The sequence below is a fragment of the Xiphias gladius genome, chromosome 21, assembly GCF_016859285.1.
Source record: "Xiphias gladius isolate SHS-SW01 ecotype Sanya breed wild chromosome 21, ASM1685928v1, whole genome shotgun sequence".
Lineage (NCBI taxonomy): Eukaryota > Metazoa > Chordata > Actinopteri > Istiophoriformes > Xiphiidae > Xiphias > Xiphias gladius.
Window position 1 is genome coordinate 2,357,832 of NC_053420.1, and position 27,625 is coordinate 2,385,456.

Here is a 27,625-nt window from a genome sequence, read left to right on the forward strand (position 1 = left end):
CACATGTACAGTTTTCAAAAACGTAAAAATCAACAAAAGTCGAGGTATGTTGTGACTAATACAACATGTAGCTCCTGATATACCGGCAATTTAAGAAGATATCCTCTTGATTTAACCAGCAGCTTTGATTTTAATCACTGCTGCATTGGTCCCATTAGACCAAGAGTCTCTCTTTACTTCAATAACCCGTTTATGTCAATAAAATCAATAAAATTAAGACTTGATAAATAAAAGACTGAAAAACACGGTGAGAGGGAGCAGAACATGTTGGAACATGAACACAACTAAAGAAATGATTAAATAAAATAAATACTGGCCATAAGGTTGTCAACTCGAGAGGCAGGTTTTAACGTTGCGTTTAAAGATACCAACACTTTTCAGGGGCTTTCAGCTGCATCTCAAACTCCATCTGCTGATGAAGACAGTGAGATGTGGGCAAAGTAGGAGTAAGTGGACCTTGAGTTCCTGGACCTGTCTGTCAGGTTTCAGGGGAACTTTTGGTTTTAGACAGAAATGTGTAAGAAGATGATTTATTATACAGTCATGAAATAACGCTGCCATGTTTGATCTGTAGGACAAAGCAACACTGAACTCAACTCAGTCGTGTAATGTAACCAAGTACATTTACTCAAGTACTGTACTTAGGTACAGTTCCGGTGTAATTTTGATGTCATTTACTTTATACGTCTACTCCACTTGACTTCAGAGGGAAAGACTGCACTTTTTACTCAACTGTGTTTATATGATAACTTTAGCTACTAGCTGCTTTTCAGATTAAGACTTTACATAAATAAAACCCCATTTGATTTGCTTATAAAATATATCCAAGTATTTATTATTAAACCAGTGGTTTCCAACCTTTTGTGCTTGTGACCCCTGACAGTAAAGAGGTGTCTGGATTTCAGCCCCTGTTACAGGTCTCAGAAGTTTATCATTTGATAGAAGTTCCACCAAAGTGGTTTTTACTTCTAATGCGGTTTCATGTAAACAACTCTTTTAGGCCCATAGAGCCAAAACTCCCCGAGATTTCCCCAAATGCAAAGGTTGGGGAAAAGCCTGAAAAATGAACTCTTATTTGTGGGTCAGAATTTTGTTTTTCCTCTCTCACTAATCATCTCATGACCCCTCGCGTTTACTGTATCTGAGGGGGTGTGAGCCCCCAGGTTGTGAAACAATGGAGTAAACTTGCTCACTGTATATAAATCAGTTAAAACTGGCTCCGACTTGAGCAGCCGAAACAGTAAAATGCTACTAATGCACTGATGCATCAGTAGTATTTAAGTAATTTATTTTAATGTATCAGTGGGGCTGGTTTTCTGCAAAAGAAGTACTTTTACTTTAATACTTTAACTAAATTTGGCTGATAATTTTCTGTACTTTTACTTAAGTAAGATTTAAATGAGGGACTTTTACTTGTAATGGATTAATTTCACATTGGTACCTTCCCTTAGATAAAGGATCAGAGTACTTATTCCAGCACTGACTAGATTAAACTCATAACCGCGTTTGTTGCCGTTTTGGACTCCACGTCCCAAGATGCAGTTCGCCGCTGTCGTCATCTATCGTCGCCCGACGTAACGTGCGTCCACCGGGAGAAGTTTGAAAATAATTGTGAAACTTTAAAAAAAAAAAAAAGAAAAAAAAAAAAAAAACTTTAACGCAGGCGTTGTTTTATTTGCTCCTTTCCGGTAACTTTGGCAGGATTTGTACAAACAGCGGGTTGAACCGAGAAGCACAGCGCGGAGGAAGTTTATCTCCAGGTGAGTGAACATTCAAAACTGTGTGAAGTCGCTAGCCGAAGCCGTTGGTGTCTCTGACATGAGGCGACTGACTGTCAACGTGCTGCCGCCTTCACTTCTCACGCCGCCGGACTCTTAACGCCTTATCTCAGCGTGACACGAACCAGAGGGGAAGGGGAGGTCCGGGCGTTTTAACGCCGCGAGAAAAATGGTGACGAGGCGAAAGAAGCAGCGCGAATTTGGGCGAGTTAGCTAAGTTTGCTAACTGTCCCCTTCTTGCCGCGTTAGCTGCTAGCTCGAGCGCGCGCACACACACACACACACACACACACACACACACAGATGAGGAAGTGTCTCTGAGCTGAGGAGACAACTGTCGTGAGCTGAGGCCACCTGTTGGTGTGGACTCCCAGCACCACGGAGCCTTTTTCAACAACCATCATCTCCCACGGCATCCGACACAGACCCCGCTCTGACGGCTCAACGTCGAGCCTCGCTCAGACAACTGATGGGATCAGGAAGCAAACGAACAAACAGGAAAAATAAAAAGATCAGACCGGGGCGAGATCGTTTTAAAAGACCGTGGTGTGAGAAGTTAAAGGGAAGCCTGTGTCATCCATCCCCAAGTCTCTACACCCTCCCCTTCCCTCAGTGTCACACAGGTGGTTTTACTTTGTTTACACAGAGCATCTCCAGGTCTGGAAAATCCTTAAAAAACAATTAACCCCCACACACACACACCCCAATTATGATAAGGTACTAAAGTCTTGAATCATTATTAGTGAATGACTGCGGCTGTCAGGAGATGTTGCAGGTCTCTGAACTGGAAGTGGGACTGTTGTGCCAGTGGATTGTGCTACAGGAGGCTGTTCGCAGGCTTCCTGCTCCTGGAGTCTTTCCTTTGGACAACGGAGACGCGTAGAACAGTGGACATGAAAAGATCGAGTCATGTTATCGCCACTGCATTTGAGTGCCAGAGGTCAGCGCCCGATTTTCTGAAGAATAATCATCCAGCAATCTTTGAAAAACCCAGAAAAGCGCGTTTAACGAAACAAACTGCTGTTTTTGAAGTATTTCCAGAATCCTCGGTCACTCCTCAACCATTTCAACCATGTAGATGAAAAAATATTCTGACCACAAAGATTTTCAACCTGTTTTTCCAGTTGAGACCATTTCCTATTTCTTGCTTTTTTTGTAAAACACAAGAAAAATATTACCATATTAATGCATTATTTGTTTTGAAAAAATAAACGGGTTAAAAAAATGTTTTTTTTGTTTTGTTTGTTTTTCTGTGTAGAAGACAGAATTTTTTTTTTTCAGTCAGATGGCTAAAAGAGCGTTTGAAGAGTAAGCGTCGTCGGGCGACCTTCTGGGTCTTTTGAACATTGCAGGATAGTTATTTTTAGGAAAATTGGATGCTGAACTCTGTGACTCGAATGTAACGATAACACACGAGAAGCACAAAACTTGAGTTAGATCACAATATGATTCAGCTGAAAACGTTAACACTGAATTATCACCCAGCCCGAAGGCCAGAGACGATAACTTTCAATATCTGTGTAACTGAACTGGGGGAAAAAAACATCAGATTGACAAAATAAGTTTTCAAAAAGCAGGAGTAGATGAGTCACTGCATCTAGAGGAGCTTTTAGTTTTCCTCAGATTTTATGGACATGTCAGAAAATAGGGAAAAATTACAGTTTCTCACAGTTATGTTTTCCTAATGTCCAACTAGAAAGAGAATTTTTGCTTGAAGAATGACTTAAAACGATTAATTGATTATCAAAATTGTTAGAGATTAATTTTCTGCTGATCGACTAATCCTTGCAGCTCTGGTACACACGGACACGTAGATGAATTTATCCAGAGCTCCTGAGATAGATTTGAACTGCAGTTGTTTAACTGTACCCCCTCTTCTCCTTTTCTTTCCTCCTCCTCCTCCTCCTCCTCTCCGTCCTCTGTCCTCCAGGCAGCAATGTCTTCCCCAGAAGAGGAACCGGTGGCTGACGCGTCGGCTGCTGTGTCGGCCGCCATGTCGATCGCTATGGCCGTGGATGCAAAGGCAGATCTTGCCGCGCTGTTAGACGAATGGGAAGCAGCACAGCGGGGCACCACAGAGCAACTGGTGTCCATCCTTACTAAGTTAGCAGTGATTTGTTTTGACAAGCAGTAATCTTGATGTTATTTGGATGATGCCCAGCAGACCTCAGTGTCTGTCTTAGGAGCCTAAAGCCAGACCCTCTCCGTCCATCCGTCTGTGTCTCTCGATGTTTTTCTGGGAGGTGACTGTGTCTCATCTCTGTGTTTTCTGCAGAATATCTGAGCTGATAGAACGGGAGACAGGAGAGTATCACAAAGCAGACCCCGATCCGTTTGATGACCGCCATCCAGGTTATCATCCATTTACACATTCATAACCATCCTGTCTTTTGTTCTTTTCGGACCGTCTGACCGGACTTGATTTGGTAACCCATGTGTTTGTCATAGCTCGTCTTTTGGCGTTTTGCACTAAAAATGTGCCAGTCAGGCTTTTCTGAGCTGAGCTGAAGCTTCCGTTAATGTCTCCGGTCGGTTTTTGAGTTTTTCTCTCCGGCCTTTCTTTGCAGGACGGGCGGACCCAGACTGCATGCTGGGACAACTCCTGAAGAAGCTCTTTGTGAATGATGACTTCACTAATGCGGTGAGAACTGTTCAGTTTTCTTTTAATTGAATCGCGCCATGTGGTTTGTGAAGGCTGCGTGCGTGTCCATCGAAGTGTGATGGATGAGTTTCATTCTCATGCTGATAAAGAGAGCATGTGCCCGGGGCTGTAACTAACCATGATGTTACTTATTGATTAACCGGCCGCTTTTTTTTTTTTTTTCCTCAACAAATTGATTATTCGTTTAGTCAGTGAAACGTAAACAAGGAGTGAAAAATTGTGGCGAAATCTTGGAATTGCTCGATTTGTCTGTTCTTCATACTCGGAGACGTTTCATCACATAGGACAAAACAAGCAGCAAATTCTCACACGAGAGAAGCTAAAACCAGCAAACGTTTGACACTTTTGCTTGAAAAGTGACCGAAACCATTAATCGATATCAAAATAGTTGCCGATTAATTTCCATTCGATCGACCAATCAGTTAATCAGCTGATCATTGCAGCTCTGATAATCATTGTAACTTGTTGACAAATGTAGTTTCGTAGTGAAACAAACCAATCTGATTGGTCGATTATTCATCCACTATTTGCAGTGTAATGCAGCAGCATTTAAACAGCCGCACAAATTCTTTGCAGATCGTCCAAAGTACATGAGACAATTACTATCAGCTCTTTCCATATTTATGTAGTAATATTAATGAACTCTTGAAACAGCAGGAGAAATGAAATGTCTCATAAGCAGTTAGCATGAAAATCTGACTGAATTTCTATTTTGTTTCACTTCATTCATTCAAAAATATGGACTCAGATTTTATAATATAATAACTTTCAAATAAACAAGCAAAATCTGAATTTTAGCAATGTCTTTGTTAGTTGTATTTATGTATGTAAATAAAGGAAGGTTGAATTGGTACCAAAGGGGAGCTTCATCTTGAGTCGTGTGTGTTTTCCAGCTGCTGGACACGTACATAATGACCAGCAGAGAGCTGAGCCTCAACACAGCCGCCTGCCGTCTGCTTCAGAACATCATGATGGGCCTGGAGACCGCCATCGTCTTCCAAGAGAAGGTAGAACTGTCAAAAGATAAATTATGGTTTTATGTCAAAGAGAGCTCTGCTGTATCAGATGGTGCACAGTGACGGGGAAGGACAAAAGGTTAGTGGAGGGGAGCAGCTGGTGTGAGGATCTTTGTGGAAAGTCTTAGATCAGTGTGACCAGTATTCCTACAACAAAGGGAGGAATGATTCATTAGAGTAACAGTGTCTTATTGAATAAATGCCGCGGTTATTTGGAATCAGTTTTAACTTCCTACGCCACCAGGATGCCCAAGATGTTCTTCATCAGTCATGTGACTCATCTGACCAAAACAGTAATAGAGTAGTTTAGGCAACACTTAACTTCAACCTCACTATTTAGCATTTTGAATCATTGTATGCAATTTTAATAAATAATTTAACACACTATAACGTAGTTGTAAGCAGATATAAGGGCATTTTTAAGTATTTATTAGAAACCCTTTATATTATCACAACAGTTTTTTTACTAAATCGTCATTTGTTATCTGTTTATGCAGCAGCCTCAACTTATCGGTGCCCACAGGATGAATTAGTTATTGACGAATACATTAATAAACACTTTATTAAATGTTTATTTATCGCTTAAATGCTCAAAAGTCAAGTGTTACCGATGCGTCTTTACTGTGGCGTAGATTACCTGTGAGTGTGTCAGCTCATTTGTGTGTGTTTGTTGTGTGACAGGAAGGTCTGGTCGAGAAGCTGTTCAGCTGGACTCGTGAAGCTGAGCGACCGTTGTGCGTCTACGCCACGGGGCTGCTGGCCAGAGCCATGAGCAACCAGGAAGTGGCAACCAGCTACAGAGAGGAGAACGCTCAACTGGTGAGTCTCACACATGCAGAAGTACAAAGATCCTTTCATTCAACTCTGCTATCACACCTTTTTCTACATACTGTACTTACGCCAAGTTTAATAAAGTTTGAATGCCAGGCACTCCTGTCTCTCTCACGTTTATGTTACAGTTTTCTGTAGCCTCCGCTAATTTCGTAAAAGTTTTCACATCAAGTACTTGTACTTACTTACAGCCTCAGTATCCTCATACAAGTTTTTTGTCTGCTACATCAGAAATAAATCAATCAGCCAACATCAAAACCTGTCACCGGTTTTAATGTTGTGGCTGAATGGTGATTATATACAGTACATTATATAAACATATATATACACACTTTATATATACTGTATGTATACATGTATGTGCTCTGTAATTCACATGTCCTGTGTTCTCCTGTGACAAAAAGGTCAGAAACCAAAGGGAGAAATTTATGGATTTCCCCAATGACCTTTTTTTTTTTCCTTTTACTGATTTTAAAAAAAACTACACATTTAAAAGACGTGTTGGCGTTATTTTTGATTGGAAAAAGTAATGAGTAGGTGTTATTTCAGTTTGACATTAATAAAGCATTGATTTGGCCAATATTTTTCACGGTTAAATAAAGTTGATTTTGTGTCAATTTCCATTTTGGTTTCAATTTCGGAAAACAGTATTTATGTCTTAAAAGTCTGGAAATATATGGTCCAAAGACTAATAATGTTCAATGTTTTGAAACAGTTAAAATGAAAAGAAGAGAAAATTATTTAAGAAATGTGGAAAAATATTGAACCCTTTTGTATACATAAGTACTTACATTAAATTAGATTACAGTATCAGTGCCACTACAACAAAATGCAGTTTAGCATCTAACCAGAGTGCAAACAGTAGCAAAACTGCATATTGATGCTGTAGAAAATAAATATAAATGGATGCTCAGAATGAACAATAAACCAATGGAGTAGTGATGATAGGACGGGATCTAACTGTAATACATAAAAAAATAAACAATATAATCTGATTGCCACTCTGATATGTCATTAGTGTAACTATGATATGTACACTGGGGACAGAAACCAATAAATAATATACAGTAGAATGAGTTATAGTTGAAAATAGTCAGAGTAAAATACAATACAGCTCCTAATATACATGTCGCTAAACACATTGTGGTTTTAAGTGCAAGTAATATCACGTTTTCTGAGAGTTTGTCCCACGCTGAAGGACCGAGCTGATTATGGGAGATTGAGTTAGCAGATATAAAATACAACTGCCAATCTTCAAAAGCTCTTCACCGTCCTAATAACATCACTCGTTTCCTCCAAAAATCCAGGTACCGATCATGATTCGGCGCCTGCATGAGCTACAAACTGAAGACGCCAAGAATTACCGCAGTCCCACCAAGACCCCCCAGAATCTACCTCAGGACTCTCAGTTTGAAGCCACCCAAACCTCAAGCATCTCAGCAGACCAGCGAGACAAGACAGAGGGGGAAGATGAGGGAGGGGAGGAAGACGGGAAAGAGAGCGACGGAGAGAGCAGCAAGCCAGTGTCGAAGGCCAGTACCAAACCTTTGTCCCTGCTCGGATCAGCCCAGAAAAATGGTGGCTGCAGCAGCAGCGGTGGATCCAGCTCCACCCGACTGCTTCCAGACTTTGTTTACCAAGCGAGCCCAGACCCTGCCTCCAGGGAGACAGAGGACAGGCAGGGAGGAGGAGGGAAAAGACAGACGGTAAAGGAGAACGGAAGGAAGGCAAAGCAGAAGCTCAACTTCGCCACCTCCTCCGGCTGCAGGACTGACGAGGAGTTGGAGAGGCCCGATGCCAGTGACCAGCCAACCAACAGCACCTCCTGGTCTGAGATGTGCTCGATGGTGATTGGCTCCGACTACTGCCTTTCACCGCTAAGCCCGGCCATGGAGCAGAGGCTCATCCTGCAGTACCTGACGCCGCTCGGAGATTACCAGGAGGTGAGACTGGCAAACGTACCGAACCACAAGTTGTTAAGAAGAGCAGTAGTTAAAATGAATCCTTAAAATGTCTGTTCTTACGATGAACTCAAATCATGTGAACAAGTAAGAAACAAATCTACAGTTAAGACACTTTCTTACAACACATGAGGAAAACGTTTAAAAACCCTCCAGTACAACAGCCCCTCACAGAATTACAAGTTGGAAACGAGAATAGAAAAATAATCTCCAGTGTAATATATAACCTAATATTCCTGTCCATCATTAGATACCTGGGGAGAAGTGTGCAGGGAGGGAAATTTGGTGACCAGCTCAAATATGTGCAGGGAGTTCAAAAGGAAAGTAGTAACAAGATACTTCCAAAGTACAACAGAAATTGTGGACCAGACTCATCTTTTTGGCTCATGTCCAACGTTAAGTAATTCTTGGAAGGATGTGTTTAATGCCCTGAAAGAAGTAATCGATCGTAGTCCTTCTCGGAGGCAAGGGCTGAAATCTACAATATGTGGTGGTTGAAACCGGATCCTCCATCATACAACGTTTGTTTTCAAAAAGGGAGAAAGAGTTGGAGAAAATCACAAATGCACTAAGGCTCCAGAAGCACAAATTCATGGAGAGATTCTTCCTTCCGTCAAAAATGTTACTGCACTTTATGAGATGCTGGAGTTTAACTAAAATATAAGTTTAAAAAAAAAAGGGTAACCACACCCAGTGTAGATGCTTCCCTCCCCAGGCATCAGTGGGCTCTTTGAGTATCTTCATCCCCCCCCACCCCATCTCTTTACTTTACCTACGCTTGGTCTTAGGAAATGAACTGTAAACTCAGTAGTCTTGCTTCCCTTTTTAGTTGCTTGCCGTCTTCATGCAGTTGGACACCCGGTCGTTGCTGATGAACTACATAGACCTCAGGCAGACCAAGAATGTCCAGCTCATCTTTGATGCACTCCTGGTAAGACCGTTGTCCTCACAGGCCACCAAAACGTCATGGATGTAGCAGGACATTTTTTATGGAGTAGTGCAGGTTATTTTTGTCCACAGACTCACATCCCTCCCTGGAAACCCAGGCCAAACTTCATCCGTCACCACCCTCAAGGTTGATGGCTTAAGTGTACTTTGAGTACACAAGTCTAAAGACAAAAATCCATAGAATCACGTAGTTAGTAAGATAGTTTCAGTCCAGTTTGGTGGTTCATTGTTCAAGTGAGCTAATTCAATATATATTTGTATAACACATTTAATACAAGTAAACCCGAGGTGATTTGAATTGAACAACAAAAAGAAACATAAAACTACAGTTACTGTCACATATGAGAAAATCCGCCCTAAAACAATGCGTGTGTTCATGTTCATGTTTTAACAGCAGCAAATGGGTCAATGTTTTCTGGAATGATCAGTTAAGAAGCACGCAGCATGTTTCACACTAAATTATCCTCAATTACCTTTGTGAATATAGTAATTTAAAGAGTTGGCTGAGCCTTTTACCAGCCAACGAGTCATTTATCTCGCTTGTCATTCGACCATTGAGCCCGTCCCCACAGCGGAAGGTGTCTGTGTGTGTGTGGAGGATAAGATAAACCCTTGTGGGTGGGGCTGTACTAAGCTCCATAAAGGTTAAAGGTACCGTCTTCACTTAGTGGTGCCTCATCTTTCACGTCACAGAACTGCCCACTTTTGTGCGTAGTTTAACGTGACGTGCAAAGAAATTGTTAGTATTTTACATAAGCAGCTAATCTCCAGGTCTTAAAGTCTTAAAAAGCACTAAATTCAATTTCCTCAAGAAGGAGATTTTAAAAAGTCTTCAATTTAATTTAGAAGAGTCTACAAAAGGTTAAAAAAAATTTTTTATTTTATTATTTATTTATTTTTGCTGCTGTCCATCGTAGCATTAGCTATAATTTTGATGGGGTTGTGACTGCGACCCGTCAGAGGAAGTTATAGGCCTAAAAACTAAAGGGGAGATTGTTGGGACTGTAGATTGTGTGCATGAGGCCGATCAGGCCTTTTTGGTGGCATTTCAGTCGACACCGTTAGACCTGTAGCAAACACTGTCCCTCCTGCTGCTACAGTAGCCAGGAAGCTGCTCAGCTCATAATGGGCAAGTGACAATTATAGGAAATACTTAAAATAAATATCTCTGATTGGTTAATCCATCCATGTCCTGCACCTTATCTTGGTCCAGATTAATTGATTAATTACATTACAATGATGTATTGTTATATCCAGCAGGGAACTACGGACAAAAATGTGACGTAAATGTTAATAAATTTATGTACTTGATAAACAATCATACTACTACCTTTTGACGTTTATGACCATGAAGAACGCATTAAATCGCAATTTCTGTGTAGTGTTAAAAAGGTCTTAAAAGTCTTTAATTTATTTGGTGGAAACTGCAGAATCTCGGGTAAGGGAAGTTTTCTGGTTTGTATAATCAACGGAAGACACACACACAAACAGTGAACTGTAAGTCAGCAGACATTTTCAGATTCTTCAGCCCTTCGTGGCCATAAGCTTTTACCCCTTTTAACAGTTTTGGTGATGAACATAAGCCAAATTAAATGATCACAGCTTCACTGAGGAGCTAAACTGATCTGTAGTTTCCTTTTTTTTTCTATCAAGTAAGATTTCTCATTCATTTTGATGCAGATTTTTCAAAACTGATAAAGTTCTGTCCTGAGTGTGGTATGCGCTGGTATGCTGAACAAAGCTGTTGTTCCCTAGAAAAATACAGGCATGTTTACTACACACAATCATCAGGAAGGTACCTGCAGACTTCTGTCTTGTTCAGTTTTTCTTTAACTCTTCATGGACATGACAACGTTTCGACCACAAATGTTGCTCCTTCTTACGTTTTTCTACAACGTTAATCACTAATGAACGGATTTGTTTTCCTATTTGAAATCACGGGACTGTTATGAAAACACTGAATCTGCTGAACACTGTCTCTTCTTTCCCTCTTCAGTACCTCGCCTCACTTCTGCTCCACAAAAAGTTTGCGGCGGAGTTCATCACTCATGGCGGAGTGCAGAAACTCCTGGAGATCCCGAGGCCTTCTATGGCAGCAACTGGAGTTTCACTCTGCTTGTACTATCTGGCGTACAACCAAGACGCTATGGAGAGGGTATGGTTAACGCACACACTCACGCAAGAGACGCACACATACACAACTGATTTGAGTTTTAGACCTTCAAACAAAGATGATTTGCAAATTGAGGCCATTATAACTGTTACTGCTTTCTTTAATGGGTTAATTTAAAGTAGCTATAATTGATAATTTTTTTATAACAACAACATATCAGATGACAATGTGAAAACAAAATGACAGTATAAAGGTGTCGCTCGTAGTGATGAACCTACGGAGAATTAGCTGAACCTGTAGCTTTATAGTGAGTTTCAGGTACATTTTGGGTGCATTTTAAAAAATGTTAAACTTTATTAGATTTAATGCATTTCATCTAAGAACAATTTTTTTTTTTTTAAAGCAGCTTTAAGTGTGTTATCATTTACTTTTAGGTAGTGACAGCAGAGTATTGTGGGCCGGGGCTTTACGGTCCGCCTTCACTGCACGTTGATTTGTTTGGGATAAACCTCCACATAGTGAAACCCTCCACTTTGAATTGAAGCTTAGTTGCGGGTGAAGTGGCTAGACTGAGTCCTGTTCCTCATCTCTACTGCGTGTGTGCTCGTAGGTGTGCATGCTCCCAGACGGCGTGCTGTCGGACATGGTGTCCTACGCTCTGTGGCTGCTGGAGTCGTCCCACGCGTCAGGCGTCTGCCACGCCACCATGTTTTTCTCCATTTCTTTCTCCTTCAGGGCGGTGCTGCAGCTCTTTGACCACCAGGACGGCCTGCGCAGGCTTATCAACCTGGTCAGTGCTAAATAAAAAAAACATCTTATGTTGCCAAAGTGCTTCAAATGAGGGGGGAAAGTTGCATTTTAAAAATGAGCATGTTGTTATGGTACGTTTCAGAAAAGTCTTAATCGGAAACCTTTACGCTTTGACGAGTCTCTTTCTCTCCCTTTAGGTCAGTACTCTGGAGATCCTTAACGCAGAGAATGAGGTGTCCGTAATGAGCGATGACCTGGTCTTCTCCAGCAGACAGACAGCCAAACATACCTGCATGGCCCTGCGCAGGTACGGCAACCGGTGGATAGAAGTGTGCAAATGTATGCAGAAAGTCACTCCAGTGTGTCTGTAGTTATTTTATTTTTCAAGTTGATTTCCGTCCTTGAGTCTTTCGTGTCCTTCATGCTGATGCAAACATGCAGACACCCTCCAGTTGGTTTGCAGAGCTCTGCCCCGTATATAATCGTAGCTCCTCATCGTACCTGCAGCTATGCATTACAGGCATATAACATACATTGCGCGTGTTCTTGATTATTGTTAATTTCTTTGACTTCGTGAAGGTACTTTGAGGCTCACCTGGCAGTAAAGGCTGAACAGGTGAAGCAGTCCCTGCACACTTCAGACGAAGGTACCATTGTCCCCCAGCAGCCGTTTTACAAGGTATGTGGTGGATATATAATCACCCGTATTTGTACAGTGTCCTTTCACATACTAGATTTCACAATTATCGATGAACAGTCTTTGTTTTTACATCTTGGCTGTAATATTTTATCCCAACTGAGAATGTTAAAGAAGTATTTTTTTTAATGTTCTACACACCGATTTAATATTGAAACCAGCACAGACATTTCCTGTCGGCCATTTTCATCAGCCAACAGTGTCTACAACACTGCTTGTAGTAAATCTTTCTCCTTTTGAAGAAATATTAGAAAGGAGTAGGACAGAGAACTTAATAGTGTGTTCTAGAAATGATCTACCAACATGCAGTATATAGCCTAAATGCGTGTGTGTGGCTCTCCGTTTCCAGGCATATACGTACACCAGAGAACAGGTTATTGAGATGATGGAGTTTCTCATCGAGTGTGGACCTCCTCAGCTCCACTGGGAAGCCGTCGAGGTTTTCTACAAGTTGTCCTGTGTTCCTTTAATGCTGCAGCTCATATCTACAGCCTGTGACTGGAGGACTTACTATGGCAGGTAAAGTTGCTCTGTCGGTAGTTGGTGCCAGTCATGAATACGTTTTCGCTGCTGTTTCTGTTTTCTTCTGTCCATCTTTGAGAATATGTATCGATACATTTACATCTCTGATGAGTAACTTCACCCTTTTCATTCTATTTCTGTCGCCCTCTCTCTGTGTCTGTCTGTCTACCCAGGAGTGACACAGTGCGTTATGCCTTGGACATCCTGGCCATCCTGACGGTGGTTCCTAAAGTCCAGCTGGTGCTAGCGGACACTGTAGACGTTCTGGACGAAACCAGGTCGCATGTTTCCACTGTGGGTAAGTAAAACTCCTTTGTTTTCCTCCTCCAGTTCCGTGTAAGTAAAAATATTTGGAGTTTCAGCTGTTGGACCTTTTTTCCCGGGTGTGTGTCTTTGCTGCAGGTATGAGCATCATCCTTGGTGTTGCAGAGGGCGAGGTGTTTGTCAATGATGCTGAGATCCAAAAGTCTGCGCTACAAGTAAGCGGATGGCCTTAAAGGACGGGTTCACAAACTTTTCAAGTCTGTCTTAGCGCAATCGTCAGGTGCCCCGTGAAATATGGAAACAGTTTTTGCTCACTGTAATCATTCCTCCTGTTCATACTGGCTGTGACAAGATCACCTCCTAACATGCCTACGGTGTTAGTGATGGGTTACAAAAACACAGTACTCAATCTGTCAAAAAAGAAATTGAAAAGTTTATCTGAAGCAAATATGAGGCCTCAATAGTCTTGAGTCAGAGAAGCCAAGTGGCTATCTTCCAAACGTACAGTCTGTTTAGTACGAATCACTCTCTGGCGCTGTCCCTTCACCACAGCCGCCAGGCTGGTCAGTGAGTCTGGGTCACAGAAGCTTTCGAAAGCACCTCTGCACACTAAGATACATGTTGGAGAACATTTCAGCAAAAAAATATTAGAAAGAAGTTACACACTGCAGCTTTACAAGTGACACAAAATGGCGGTCTGTGCATTCAGTGCCTATACTGATGACATCAAACCTTCCATTGCTCACCTGTCCAAAAACCCTCCCACCTTCACGGTGGTGTTTCCTTGAATGAACATAGAGTATTGTTACCCAAACCCACCCATATATCCCACTCTCGCTTTGACAAGCTGCCAAACACACACAGCATCACTGTTAAAAACAAGTCTTACTTTGTTTCTTCGTCTCCGAACTCCACCCTGACTCTCATTTTCTGACCTCTGTCCCTACCAGGTGATAATAAACTGCGTGTGCGCTCCAGACCAGAGCCTGAACACTGTGGGTGCTTTTGCTGTCGCCCCCCTCAGGCCGTCCCTCAATCCCCAGCAGCCCCCCACCCCCCACAACAGGGTGCTGGCTCACATGTGGCAAGTAGTGCAGAACAACAATGGTATAAAGGTAAAAATGAAAGGAGAATCATTTTATGTTTGGTTTTTTCCTTTATGTTTTAGCAGCGCAGAACAACAGTGGGCTCACGCGATCGTTAATAGGAAAATGTCAGTAAAGCAGATAAGCAGTGGAAAAACGATGGGTAGACGTGTGTGTGTGTGTTTTTTTTTTTTTTTTTTTTTTAATTTTTATTTAAAAAATTATTATTATTTATTTTTTTTATATTATTAAACGTTACTTTGTAAGCTGCAACTGCAACTTTACTGTGAGAATTGTGTATTCCCCACCAGCAGTCAGTCTAGATTTCTTCTCCTGTAATTAAATATACATATTTTTTTAAATAGAAAAAAGTTCCTCAGTCCCCCGCGTCATGGACCCTCCCGTAATCCCGTACCTCCTGTCTTTCCCAGGTGCTTCTGTCTCTGCTGTCGGTGAAGATGCCCATCACAGATGCAGACCTGATCCGTGCTCTGGCCTGCAAGGCTCTGGTTGGGCTCTCTCGCAGCTCAGCGATCAGACAAATCATCAGCAAACTACCACTGTTCACCAGCAGCCACATTCAACAGGCGAGCAAAAAATTTCACTCAGAAATTTAAGGGGAAAAAAAAAGAACAGAACATTTATGGATACACTAGAATTCATGTTGAAAATTACGCCGAGGAATAAGTGGTGTGGATCCATAAATTTCCAAATGCACAGTGATTGTCACCATTTTCTCATGAACTACTGTACCTATGTGACTAGAAAAAAAAAATCTGTCACGTGCCTCAAAGTTGTGCATCATAATGTGCATTTTGCTGCAGATCTGGATCTAGATTTCATATTATTGAATTGAAAATCAAAAAAGCAAAGAGCTGAAAGGTGGATGAGTAAGGAAAGCAATGACTACAGGATTTCACCTGCACCCCACCAAGAAATACAGTGAAATCCACTATCATCAACCACTCGTGTATTGTTTTTGTTCCTTTTGACTCTACAGCTGATGAAGGAGCCAGTGCTGCAGGACAAACGCAGTGAGCACGTCCGGTTCTGCCGCTATGCTGCCGAGATGACCGAGCGAGTGTCTGGCAAGCCTCTCCTCATGGGTACCGACGTCTCATTGGCTCGTCTGCAGAGGGCCAACGTGGTTGCCCAGTCACGGATCACCTTTTCTGAGAAGGAACTCCTCGTGCTGATCAGGAACCACCTCGTGGCTAAAGGGCTCCATGACACGGCGAACACGCTCATTAAAGAGGCCAATTTATCTGCAGGGTCCCTCTGTCCGAACTCTTCCTCCTGCGTCACCCCTCCCCCCTGCTCCTCAGTGATTCCCAGGACTTGCCGGCTAGCTGGTGGGATTGCAGCTCGTGTTGCCGGCCATGTTGGAACTTCTCCTGTGTCCTCAGTTGCTGCAGTCCCCGCCAGCTCTCTTTCGTCTTCTCGTGCCCTTGTCCCTCCTCACCCCTCGTGCTCCTCTTTGTCTACGTCTGCCCTCCCCCCTCCTCCGCCTAATCATCCTCATGGGCAGGGCTCACATCCGGTTGGCCGGATTTTGTTCACACGGGAGCGCCCAGTGGCCAGTTGCAACTCAGGAAAAAAACTTCGTGCACTTAAACAGAAGTCTGACCACGGTGCTTTCATACAGGTCAGTGATAGGTTTTGATTTGTCTTGTTTTGTTTCTGTAATTTCTTTATTCTTTACAGCTAAATCCATTAATCGATGAGTAGTTTAACACAAATTTATCCCAAATTTTAATCAGCAGCAATTTTATCACAATCATTACAGTCAGACCCGCCGTGTGTGTTGCTCGTGGCCGGGACAAGATGATATCCGAAGCTAGCTATGGACGTCTCACCTCGCTGTTTACTGCTTGGTTTCAACCGCTATGTCAAGGAAAACTAGGAAGATAAGCTGTAACAAGCTTTTATGGGACTCACAAATACTATATAAAGTTTTCACAAATATGTATTTTGACAAATTATTCCAGCAGATTATTTAAAGGTTACAGGGCCCTTTTGAGTCGGCCCCTGACCCAGGGCCCAGGACTACCGAGCCGGTGTCCCCAGATGTCGGCGGCCCTGATTACAGTCATTCATCAAGCAAACATGCCACACTTTTAGTTTTCAGTTTCTCAAATGTGATTTTTTTTTTTTTTTTTTTAATACTGTGGTAAGGTTTGGGCTGTTAGTCAGACACCAGTAATTGTAAGACAACTCAGCCAAAGTTGCCTCGTGCTCTAAGAGCTTGTGGTGCGCATCTTTTTACTATTTTTTTTTTTTTTTTCCCCACATTTTGTCAGCTGAGTTAGTAAACAAAAAAATATTCAACAGAATAACCAACCATGGAAATAATTAGTGAACAGTCATTTCCCAGTACAACAACTGATGCTTACTATCAATACTTTTATCCGTCAGATCCTCCTCACACATGTCCGTGGAGTGACAGGAGTGTGTGTCAGTGTGGATCTGTTGTAGCAGGAAGGTTTACACAGCCTCTGCTCATCCCCAGTATGAACAGAGTACTGACGTTGAAATACACTTTTTAACCACCAGCAGCACTTTAGAGGTTTGGTACACCTGCAAAATATTGCTGAAAAATAGATATATATTTTTTTATTTACCCAGAAGCAGCTAATTTTATATTGTTTAGGATTAGTGCAGTTCACTTGCTTATAAAGCTGTATGTCAGGACACAGAGGCTCATAGGCCTGAATACCTGGAACACACCAAACCAAGCAAAAAACTGATCCATACAGAAATGCCTGGATACGATGACTTGTAGTTTGGCTCGGGCTCAGGATCAAGTTGTAACCATTTTTTCTCTCTCTCTTTATCAGACTCCAGCCATGAAGAAGCAGCTGGAACGCCACCTTCCTTCCCCCCCGACCCTTGACAGCATCATCACGGAATACCTGAGGGAACAACACGCGCGCTGCCCCAATCCTGTCACCACCTGCCCCCCCTTCTCCCTTTTCACCCCCCACCGATGCCCTGAGCCCAAGCAGAAGCGACAGGCATCGCCCAACTTCACCGCCCGCCTGGGGAGCAGGGTTCTGTACCCGAAATATGGAGGCGTGGACAGAGGGTGTCTGGATAGACATCTGATATTTAGCCGGTAATGAACAGACACTCGCCTGTTTAGTAAAAGCCTTGGCACAGCATTTTTGGTTTTTTTTGTTTTTTTCTGCAGTTTATTTCAAGACAGGAAAAATTTGAAAAAATGTAAATGTAAACTAAGCATAACCCCCTTTCTCTTTTCTGTCTCGGTCTTTGCGTGTCTCTCCCCTTGCTGTTTTGTCCCTGTAAGGTTTCGTCCGATGTCAGTCTTCCACGAGGGCGACGGAGACGAGAGCGGTTTCACCTGTTGCGCCTTCTCAGCCCGCGAGCGTTTCCTGATGCTGGGAACCTGCTCGGGTCACCTCAAATTCTACAATGTCTTCTCTGGAGAGGAGGAGGCCAACTACACCTGCCACACTTCAGCCATCACACACCTCGAACCTTCCAGGGTATGTGTACACACACATTTCAAAATAACTGCTGTCATCTTGGATGTCCGGGTGGGATCAAATTAAATTATGTAGTTTTGTCAAAGAGCAAAGCAATTCCAAGATTAAGAATAATAAAGATCAATTTATGGATGAAAGATCTCATCTGATTTGTTAAGGCAGGTATAATTGATATTTGTATGACAATGTGTATATAAGGTTTAATGATTTACACCTCTAGTCATAGAAATTCTTTTTCATGTAGATAATTCTCTAGAAAAAGGATAAATCATTATTTTTAATTGAGTTTTTAGGCAGTACAGAAAAAAATCAGCAGGTGTCACGTGTGGGAAGTCCATGTCTGGCCTTTTGTGTTGTGTGTCCCAGTGAACTAGACAACTACATCTGAAAAGTGATTGGTAACGTTCTCCTGCCTGTTTTTAGTCTTTGTTTTGTGAGTATATCATTTAAATGATAAAAAAGAATGTTAAATCTTGTATGTTATGTGTTCTTCAGGATGGGAAATTGCTGCTTACTTCTGCTTCTTGGAGCGTCCCCTTGTCTGCCCTCTGGAGTATGGATGGTGTCTTTAGCATGAAGTAAACACACACACACACACACACACTCAGTTTTAATTTACTCACCATTGTTTCTGTTTGGATTTTGCTGAAATCTTTTGTTTTTATTCCCAGAAACTCATTTGTAGATGACCACTATGTCGAGTTCAGTAAACTCTCTCAGGACCGAGTCATCGGCACCAAGGACCAAGTCGCACATGTAGGTCTTTCTCCCTCAGTTCATCGTTCTCCCCCGTGGGTCAGTCGACCCAAAACTCCCAAAAACAAAAACCCTTTATATTCCTCTCTATTAAATTCTGCCTTTCCCATATATTTTCTCCTTCTGTGCTGCAGATCTACGACATCCAGACGGGTCAGAAGACTCTGACCCTGAATGACCCTGCCCTGGCCAATAACTACAAGAGGAACTGCGCCACCTTCAACCCCACCGACGACCTGGTGCTAAACGATGGGGTGCTGTGGGACGTGCGGGCGTCACGGGCCATCCATAAGTTCGACAAGTTCAACATGAACATCAGTGGGGTTTTCCATCCCAACGGGCTGGAGGTCATCATCAACACTGAGATTGTATCCTCCGATCCTGTTGGTTTTAAAATAATTATCCACAGTGACATAAAAACACAAGTTTGGCGCCTATTTTTGTTTTTGTAGACATGCTGACATCTTCAAACACACATCTCTATAAAGCTAAAAGACAAAAACAGAGTGAAAATTAGACATTTGCTTCATGTAATTTTTCTCTTCGTCTCTTGACTCGATGAAACTTATTCTTGGTATGTTAACAGATAGGCGCTGTTGTTTTGTGGTGGCTCTGAGCCTCATTGTTGAATTGAAATCTACATTTAAGTAGTTTGACATTTTGGGAAATATGCTTATTTGCTTTCTTGCTGAGAGTCAGATGAGAAGATCAATACCACTCTTAAATCGGCTGGTTAAATATGAAGCTGCAGCCAGTTAGCTTAGCTTAGCAGAAAGACCGGAAATGGGGAAACACATGTTATGTCTCGTTTTGTTTAATTGATACAAAAACTCAAGTCTAAAAACGACAAGTTGTGGTTTTACGGGTGGCTGTGTGTCTTACTTTGCCTCGGCAAGGTTGTCAGACCATTCATTCAAGGCTCGTTGTATGAGCTTAAATATTCATTGAGCTGTTAACATTTATCAGTTAATAATGCCGTCGGATTGTAATTTGTATTTTTTTAATAAGGACTGTTTTTGTTACAAATTAACAAAATGAATCCAGATCTCTAAAACATATTTTTTTCAATCTTTGAATCCAATTTTCCAGGAAATTATTACGAAGCATGGTCAGATGAGTAGTCGTAGTTTTTTCAGGTGTTGTGAGTTTACCAGTTGGCGAGCATAAAGAGGTGCAGCCAGCCCGTAGCCGTACTCGGCAGATACTCCATATGTGTATCTGTAGCGTCCCGTGTTGTGCTGTAGTTGTCAGCCTTGACAGCAGGGGTCAGTGGGACCTGAGGACCTTCCACCTCCTGCACACTGTCCCCGCACTGGACCAGTGCAGGGTGGTCTTCAACAGCAACGCCACCATTATGTATGGAGGTACGGGCTTGTGCGCGTGTGTATTCTGTTTAAGTGAAGTGTGTGTGCTGTGTGCCTGCACAGACTTATACATCTTTATTGATTTATTTATTTGGTTATTTTAACAGGTATAACACAGATACAGATCGTAACAAGTGCTGTGTGTGTGTCTGTGAGGACTTCCTCAACAACTCACTGGTTGAGCAGGCATTATTAATGTACAATGTGTAACCGTACATGTGGCGGTCTTCTTCCTCTCTCCACACACACACACTCGTGCACAGCAATGCTGCAGGCCGATGATGAGGATGATGCTATGGAGCAGCAGATGAAGAGTCCCTTTGGCTCGTCCTTCAGAACCTTTGATGCTACAGACTACAAGCCCATTGGTAGGCTGCACTTTGATTTTATTGAGGACTTAAAGCCCATTGGTCAACTACAGTACACTTCTTACTGAAAACTGTATTTTCTGTTTTGTATTTTTTTTTTTTTTTTGTATTTTTTTTGTTCTTTTTTAAAATAGGAAAAACAAAAGTGATGCTTAATTGTGTAAGATTTCAAGATTTCTACAGCTGGTGACTCCCAGTGTTAGAACTGTTGGTTTTGGTCTTTTCATGTGATTTGTTGACAAGAATAACTGGATCATAAACTAACACCAGCTTCCCCTTTTAACCACAAGCCTCCAGTTGCTTTTAGGACGCTGTATTTTAATTGAACTTTGGCTTTAGCTTATAACAAATATATATATGTTTTTTTTCTTTTGTTTTTGTTTGTTTTCTTCAGCCACGGTGGACGTAAAGAGGAACATCTTTGACCTGTGTACTGACACCAAAGACTGCTACCTGGCTGTCATTGAGGTACTTTGCCTGAAAGTGAACGAAACTGTCTTTGGCTCCAGACTCAACTTAGATATTTTGAAAGCGTATAAGTCAAGAATAGAAAACCTCCAATATGGCCAAATTAGTATGTTTTACATCACTTAAAGGCACATGTTGTTCGTTGTCTTGCTGAACACGGCAATTCCATTTTTTTCAGAGCCTTTTTTAATGATGTTGTTTCCCTGTATCCTCAGGGTTTATTTGTGTTTTCTAAAGCAACAGTAAGTCCTACACTCTAGCCTTATAACCGTGGCACGAAGATGAGATGGAATGATTTACTTAAACAAATGCAGCATGTCCAAAGCAAGTTTCTGAAATCAGTGAAAGTCCAGTGCTGTGCTTGAGGCCCTAAAATCTTAAAACAGACACCTTTGTCCTGTGTTGCCTCATTGATTAAAACGGAACCGGTTTAGTTGTATATTATGTAAAACATTATTTTCGTAAATCTTGTATGTTGTGTTGTTGGGACCCACAACAAGAAATGTTCAGATTTTTTTTGTTTGTTTGTTTGTTTGGTTTTTTTTATTATGACTGGAACTAATGATTATTTTCATTAGTGACTCATTTGCCAATTATTTTCCTGATGAATTGATGATTTCCATCTCAGAAAAATGTCAGAAAATAATAAAAGACAAACAAACAAACAAAACAAAAAAACTTACCTAAAAATATTCAGTTTACAGTCACACGAGACAAAGCAAAGCAGCAAATCCTGACAAATGAGAGGCTGGAGTTAGGGAATGTTTGCTGTTTTTGCTTGAATTGAGTTTAACAATGATTCAGTTAGTAAGTTAATCAATTAGAAAAATAGTTTCTAATTACAGTATATCTCTGTTGATCAACTAATTGATTAGTCAACTAATCATTTTAGCTCTTTTTCATATCAATACCTGTACTTATTACCTATTTTCATGATAATAAGAAGATTTTTTGTTGTTGTTTTATTTTGTTTTGTAAACCAGTCTTAATTTAATATCCACGTACAGTCGTATTTAAGGAGTCTTGCAGCCCTACAGGAGCCACATTTGAAACCACAGATATGCCAACAGTGTTTGTCTTGTGTATTTCAAACTGACTCTGTAGAACCAGGACACAGTGAGCTTGGACATGGTGTGTCGTCTCTACGAGGTGGGACGACAGAAGCTGGCAGAAGAGGGAGACGACGATGACCAGGTGAGACACACGCGGAGCTGAATGTGCTCATTTTGTTTGTTGGACAGTGGCCTGTCTCAGACTAGTCATCTGTCTCAGAGCAGGAAGTTTTTTAAACAACAATTTCGAGGGTCACAATTCAACATTTGCAGAGACTTGTTGGTTTCTATGTCCGTGTATGGGCTGCACATTTAACACTGTGTAATCATATACTGTATGTCATTATTTTAGGCTGCATAACATGAGGACTGACATATATTATTAGTAACCTTCAAACATGTAATTACAGTTAAAATGTCTGCAGCAGTGACAGGTTGTCAAGATGCTTATAGGTCCCTCAAATCAGTGTGACTACCAATCAGACGTCAGGAGAGTCAGGAAACAACATTTAGGATTATGATGATTTGGTTGATTATTTGTCTTCAATGCATGTTACTCTCTTCCAGGATGATGAAGACCAGGATGATGATGACTCTTCGGACACAGACGACGACGAAGATGACGATGACGATGATATGGACACGGACCCGCTCATAGAGGAACTGGCCAATAACAACAACCCAGAAAACGGGGGCCGAGCCAACTCTCCCACAGATGAAGAGGTACCGGACCTCACAAAGCAGAGCCGCGGTCTTTGAGCCCAGCTCCCTCCGTCCATCTGTCACCATTCTGTCTCTGAAGTGCAGGATGTCCTTTTTGTCTCGCAATGCTGAGTTCTTACATCGATGGAAACATTTTGAAAGATAAGCTTTCCTCCACCTGGTTTAGATATTTCTTCTTGAAAAGCTGCGAGTAATTTGAAGAACTACACTGGTGCACACTATGGAACAGTTCGTAAACCCCCATAAATGATCTTTTAAACGGATATTAATCAGTTGAATGTTGATTTCAGTCGTTGCATAGTAAGATCAGTCATTGGCTCAAATTCTCCTGTTTATCATTTTTACACCATTTACAAAAACTATACAAATCTGATATATAGTAAGTTCCCAATGATCTTTAGCCTCACGGTGACTATGCAACGGCCAGTGTGAAGTGAAAGGGCAGCAGGGCATGCATGCATGCAGGAACATGAAAGTGACGCAGCACGGTACCAGTCGATGGTCCTGCCGTGGTCTCCACGACTGATGCCAGAATCCTGGTCTCCTTGCTTAACGGTACCAGTCGATGGTCCTGCCGTGGTCTCCACGACTGATGCCAGAATCCTGGTCTCTCCTTACTTATCGGTTGCTCTGGTTATAACTTTGGCTGAAGGCTTAAAAATAGAAATGGAAAAAAAGACAGTAACTAACTAACTTTTATTACCAGGTCCAAGTGGTCTCTTGTACTGTCTCAGTGGTTGCTGGTTTTTTCTTTGGAGGAATCCACAGTAAAGTTTTTCCAACTCTTCTCCCCAGATTGCAGATCTTCTCGGCAGCAACAGCGACGATGACAACAATGATGACAATGATGATGACGACGACGAGGACGACGACTCAGAAGACTCAGACCATTCGTATAGAAGTGATGAGGGATCGGATTCATTTGACCCCGACAACACAGATTGTAAGTAGTAATGTTTGTTCTATCAGCTTAACTTCTCAGCCTAAAGAAATATTCTGAAACCTGTTTGGTCTGAAGCCGCTTTTACACCTGTAGTCTGGTTCAAGTGGTCTGGACCAAGAAAAGAGAGACACATCGTGGCCTATCAGTCCTGGTCTGTTCTAAAGATGAGGTCATAGGAACTGACTGGTAACTCATTCATTGTATTCCATCAGTAGTTCTAACATGGGGGAGTCAGACTCTGGCGACCGACAGCAGGTCACGCTGCACTTTAGTGAATCCCGATGAGTTTATCGATCTTCTCTGTTGTCACAAACATCCCAAGCAAGATTGCTTCGGTGACCGTTCACAATCGGGCAGATTGATTTAATCGTAGTTTAGCTTTTGAATTCTGTCACAAAATCCTGGGATTCGTCTCCTTTGCTTTCACACCACAAATGAACCATACAAGAGTTTGCTTGGAAGTGGGCCGAGATCAGGATTTGACAGTTTTCACGTCAGCCTTGACAAACTGAACTGAACGGGCAACAGCAGAAATATCTGCAACTGTTTTGATAATCAGTTTATCATTTCAGTCATTTTTCAAGCCAATGCCCCAAACATGCTGCTTTTCTTTGAAAGATCTTTGGGTTTTGGACTGTTGGTTTGACAGAACAAGACTTTTGAGGATGTCACTTTGGGCCGTTGTGAGTGGTGTTTTTCACTACTTTTTATAATTTCATAGACTAAACAATTCATTGAGCAAATAATCTGCAAAATAATGTGAGTAAAAACGAAAATAATCATTGGTTGCAGCCCTAAATCATAACAAACAGGTTGGATGTAGATACAAATCTGCTTACACACAGAAACCAGGCCAGTGTGTATGTGTCAGACTATGACGAATACATAGATAAAAATCCTTTGGTTTTTTTCTTCATTTGATGTTCATTGTTAGAAGTTAGGTCCCTTAACATAATCTAAAGTGTAAGTAGCTCAATTACATACAGCGTGTGTGTGTGTGTGTGTGTGTGTGTGTGTGTGTGTGTGTGTGTGTGTGTGTGTGTGTGTGTGTGTGTGTGTGTGTGTGCGTGTGTGTGTGTGTGTGTGTGTGTGTGTGTGTGCGTGCGTGCGTGCGCGCCTGTGCGTGTGCGCCTGTGTGCGTGCGTGCGTGTGTGTGTGTGTGTGTGTGTGTGTGTGTGTGTGTGTGTGTGTGTGTGTGTGTGTGTGTGTGTGCGTGCGTGCGTCTGTGTGTGTGTGCGTGCGTCTGTGTGTGTGTGTGTGTGTGTGTGTGTGTGTGTGTGTGTGTGTGTGTGTGTGTGTGTGTGCGTCTGTGCGTGTGTGTGTGTGTGTGTCCTCATGCTGCAGACTACCCAGAACAATCAGATGATGAGGAATCTCAGCTCCTTCAGTTGATCCGCGACAGATGGTTCTCCTGACCTGGGGGGAAGATGCTCCTCTGCAGACAATGTGGACCTCAACGAGAACTTTTTTTTTAAACCATCATTTCTCATTTAATCAGGCAAGTTGACTGTGAACACACTGATATGCACATCAGTGTCCTGGAGGGTAAAATGAGAATCTGTAATATTTTCTCTCTATATATATTTTGAGCTTCAGAGAGACGACAGTGATGACGAATAAATCTTTCCCAAAGATCCCGGGGCTCAGATACACACACTGACCTTTCCCCTGACCTGGAGTATCTGTGCAAATTTTGAATGAAAAAGGATTTCTAATGTTTTACCTGGCTCTGACTCTGATGGTGCAAATATTGAACACGTTTTTTTCATGTTTTATCAAACTTTTTTTTTTTTTTGGTCACCTCCATATTGAGCGCACAGTTGCATTCGATGACCACTAAGGAAAGTAAATTGATTCATCCAGTTTTAGTATAAAATCCATAAAACTTTTTTTTTTTCCCATAAATTGGAATTAAATTTACATAAAAATTGTGCAGTAGGGCTTTTTCCACTGGCCACACTGTCTGGTATGTCCTTGTGCTGGAGGTACCGTCAGCTTATTCCCACAGTGCAGCAGTCAGCAGTCCCCATTCCTCCATACGCAGTGACTTTTGTTTTGTTGAACATATTGAACATTTTTCAAATGCTTGACCGTAGCTAAAAGCCAAATATTCACGTGTGATCTGTGTGGAGCCACAGCAGCTGCCAATTTCATTTAGTTTTCCTCATTTTACGGCTAAAAAAAAAAACCACTTGGATACCAGTGTATATTTTTGAACCTAAAAGATATCCTTAAATATATGAATTAAAATGAGATAAACTAAAGCTCAGTCTGGCCATGGATCAGGATGGTTCCTTGACCCAGTTGGATCACAGAGATTATTTCGAAACAAAGAAATGCCTCCATGTTTTCATGCACTTAAAAAAAAAAAAAATCCTCTTTAATCATCAAGTAAGACACTTGGCCACCTCTCTGCTTTAAGCCAGCAGTTTGTTGCCCCCTTTGACCATCAGATCAAGTCGTTCCTCCAAGTCCTCTCTGGTTTTAACAGCAGGTTTCTGGCTAAACGATCGGCCCATTGCTCAGGTGAACCGGTCACTATGAGGCATAATTTTGTTTCCGAGGAAACTCAAATCACAGCGATGCATTTTTACAAGGTGAACTTAGATGTGGCAGTGTTTCTTTTGTATTGGCTTATGTTTTTCAGTCAGTCAGATCATTCTGTTTAATTTAAGTCATTTTGTGTGATTTTTTTTATTTTATTTTTTTATTTTAATTTAATTTATTCTGGTCTATCTTGATGGGGGTTGAAGGCTTTTACATTTTTTGTGAGAGAGAGAGAGGGAATTTTTTTGTTACTGATTGGTGAAGTGGAACCACGGCCTGAGCCTTTAAAAGACTGAAAATCCATTAAATTATCGATGCAATTTTGTGCCTCTAGAAGTCTCAATTTTCTGAGAACAGAAAACCTGCAGAGCTCTCAGTAAGTTACCGTGTCAACAGCGTGTGGACAAGAGGAATACTTTGGGAAAATCAGGGTTACGCAGGTCATGTCTGTTGGTTGGTTCGTAGCAGCTGATAATGTTAGCTGACAAGAATATCCCTCTATATGTGATAAAACTGCAGTAAAACACGTTCAAGTTTTAAACTGTCCTACACTATGCAGTGATTGTTACTTTAGATGTGGCTTTTTCCACTGACGCCTGAATTATCTGTAGTAACCTGTAAAGATGTGAATATGAAAACCTCATTTGTTTCTTTATTATTTAATATGTCAGCTGCTATTGTCAAATTATTATTAACACGGTAACTTGCTTAGGAAGGAATAAACATAGTGTAAATTATATTATCAGGCAGTCATTCCATTATCAGCTGCTACAGGGTTTCATAAGACACAAGGTGGGAATGTTCCAGTTAGAATCATCATCAGTGGTCAAACTTTGACATTAATAATAATATTAGATCTTTGATTTCATTTTTTTTTTTTTTTTCAGATACTTAAACAAATTGTCTCTGAAGTACAGAAAATAGTGGGTGTCTTCATTACGGGTCAACTACTCGGCCACCTACGGACTATTTGAGTCCACAATAGGCTGTCGATGCTTTAAATGACATTTGCTGTGCCGCTATGAAGCAGCGACAGATTTCACAGCGATTGTTAAGGATTGTTCTGCCGATAAACCAGTCAGCTCAGCTGCTGTCGGATGAAACTTCACAGCTCTGGTCAAGACGTGGAACCTTGTTTTCAGAGCGATTCCCGAAGTTTGGGTTGTGGATGGACGTTCCTCCGGCCCGAAAGGCCGTGTACACATCATGTTGGTGTCTGCCACTTACAACCTAAATTCATGTACAATAAAAAAAGTCAAAAAACCCCAAAA

At 41.6% G+C, this 27,625-nt stretch overlaps 1 protein-coding gene across 2 annotated transcripts; it reads left to right on the forward strand.

The window, feature by feature from the left end:
• Positions 1-1,557: 1,557 nt before the first annotated feature.
• Positions 1,558-27,625, forward strand: LOC120807462 (DDB1- and CUL4-associated factor 1-like). 2 transcript variants are annotated; one of them, XR_005709828.1, is made up of 31 exons: positions 1,558-1,760; positions 3,709-3,881; positions 4,054-4,130; positions 4,346-4,419; positions 5,334-5,447; positions 6,138-6,275; positions 7,595-8,230; positions 9,078-9,179; positions 11,193-11,351; positions 11,920-12,099; positions 12,257-12,366; positions 12,639-12,738; positions 13,106-13,275; positions 13,452-13,576; positions 13,681-13,757; positions 14,493-14,657; positions 15,059-15,214; positions 15,628-16,272; positions 17,465-17,742; positions 17,935-18,133; positions 18,629-18,711; positions 18,805-18,889; positions 19,024-19,257; positions 20,160-20,253; positions 20,517-20,621; positions 21,016-21,089; positions 22,194-22,283; positions 22,709-22,864; positions 23,660-23,807; positions 25,152-25,305; positions 27,242-27,625. XR_005709828.1 is itself a non-coding variant. In XM_040159526.1 (30 exons), the coding sequence occupies exons 2-30, from the start codon at positions 3,715-3,717 to the stop codon at positions 25,220-25,222; spliced, it is 4,812 nt and encodes a 1,603-aa protein (XP_040015460.1). In that variant the 5' UTR covers positions 1,558-1,760; positions 3,709-3,714; the 3' UTR covers positions 25,223-27,625. The 2 variants fall into 2 exon arrangements, 1 of the variants encoding a protein (XP_040015460.1); XM_040159526.1 differs by having other exon boundaries at positions 25,152-27,625.

Bases quoted from the DNA above. Each gene is read 5' to 3' on its own strand.
- LOC120807462 (XM_040159526.1), top strand. From the start codon at position 3,715: ATGTCTTCCCCAGAAGAGGAACCGGTGGCTGACGCGTCGGCTGCTGTG. The intron at 22,865-23,659 runs GTACCGGACCTC...TCTTCTCCCCAG, and splicing joins ACTCTCCCACAGATGAAGAG to ATTGCAGATCTTCTCGGCAG. The intron at 23,808-25,151 runs GTAAGTAGTAAT...CTCATGCTGCAG, and splicing joins TGACCCCGACAACACAGATT to ACTACCCAGAACAATCAGAT.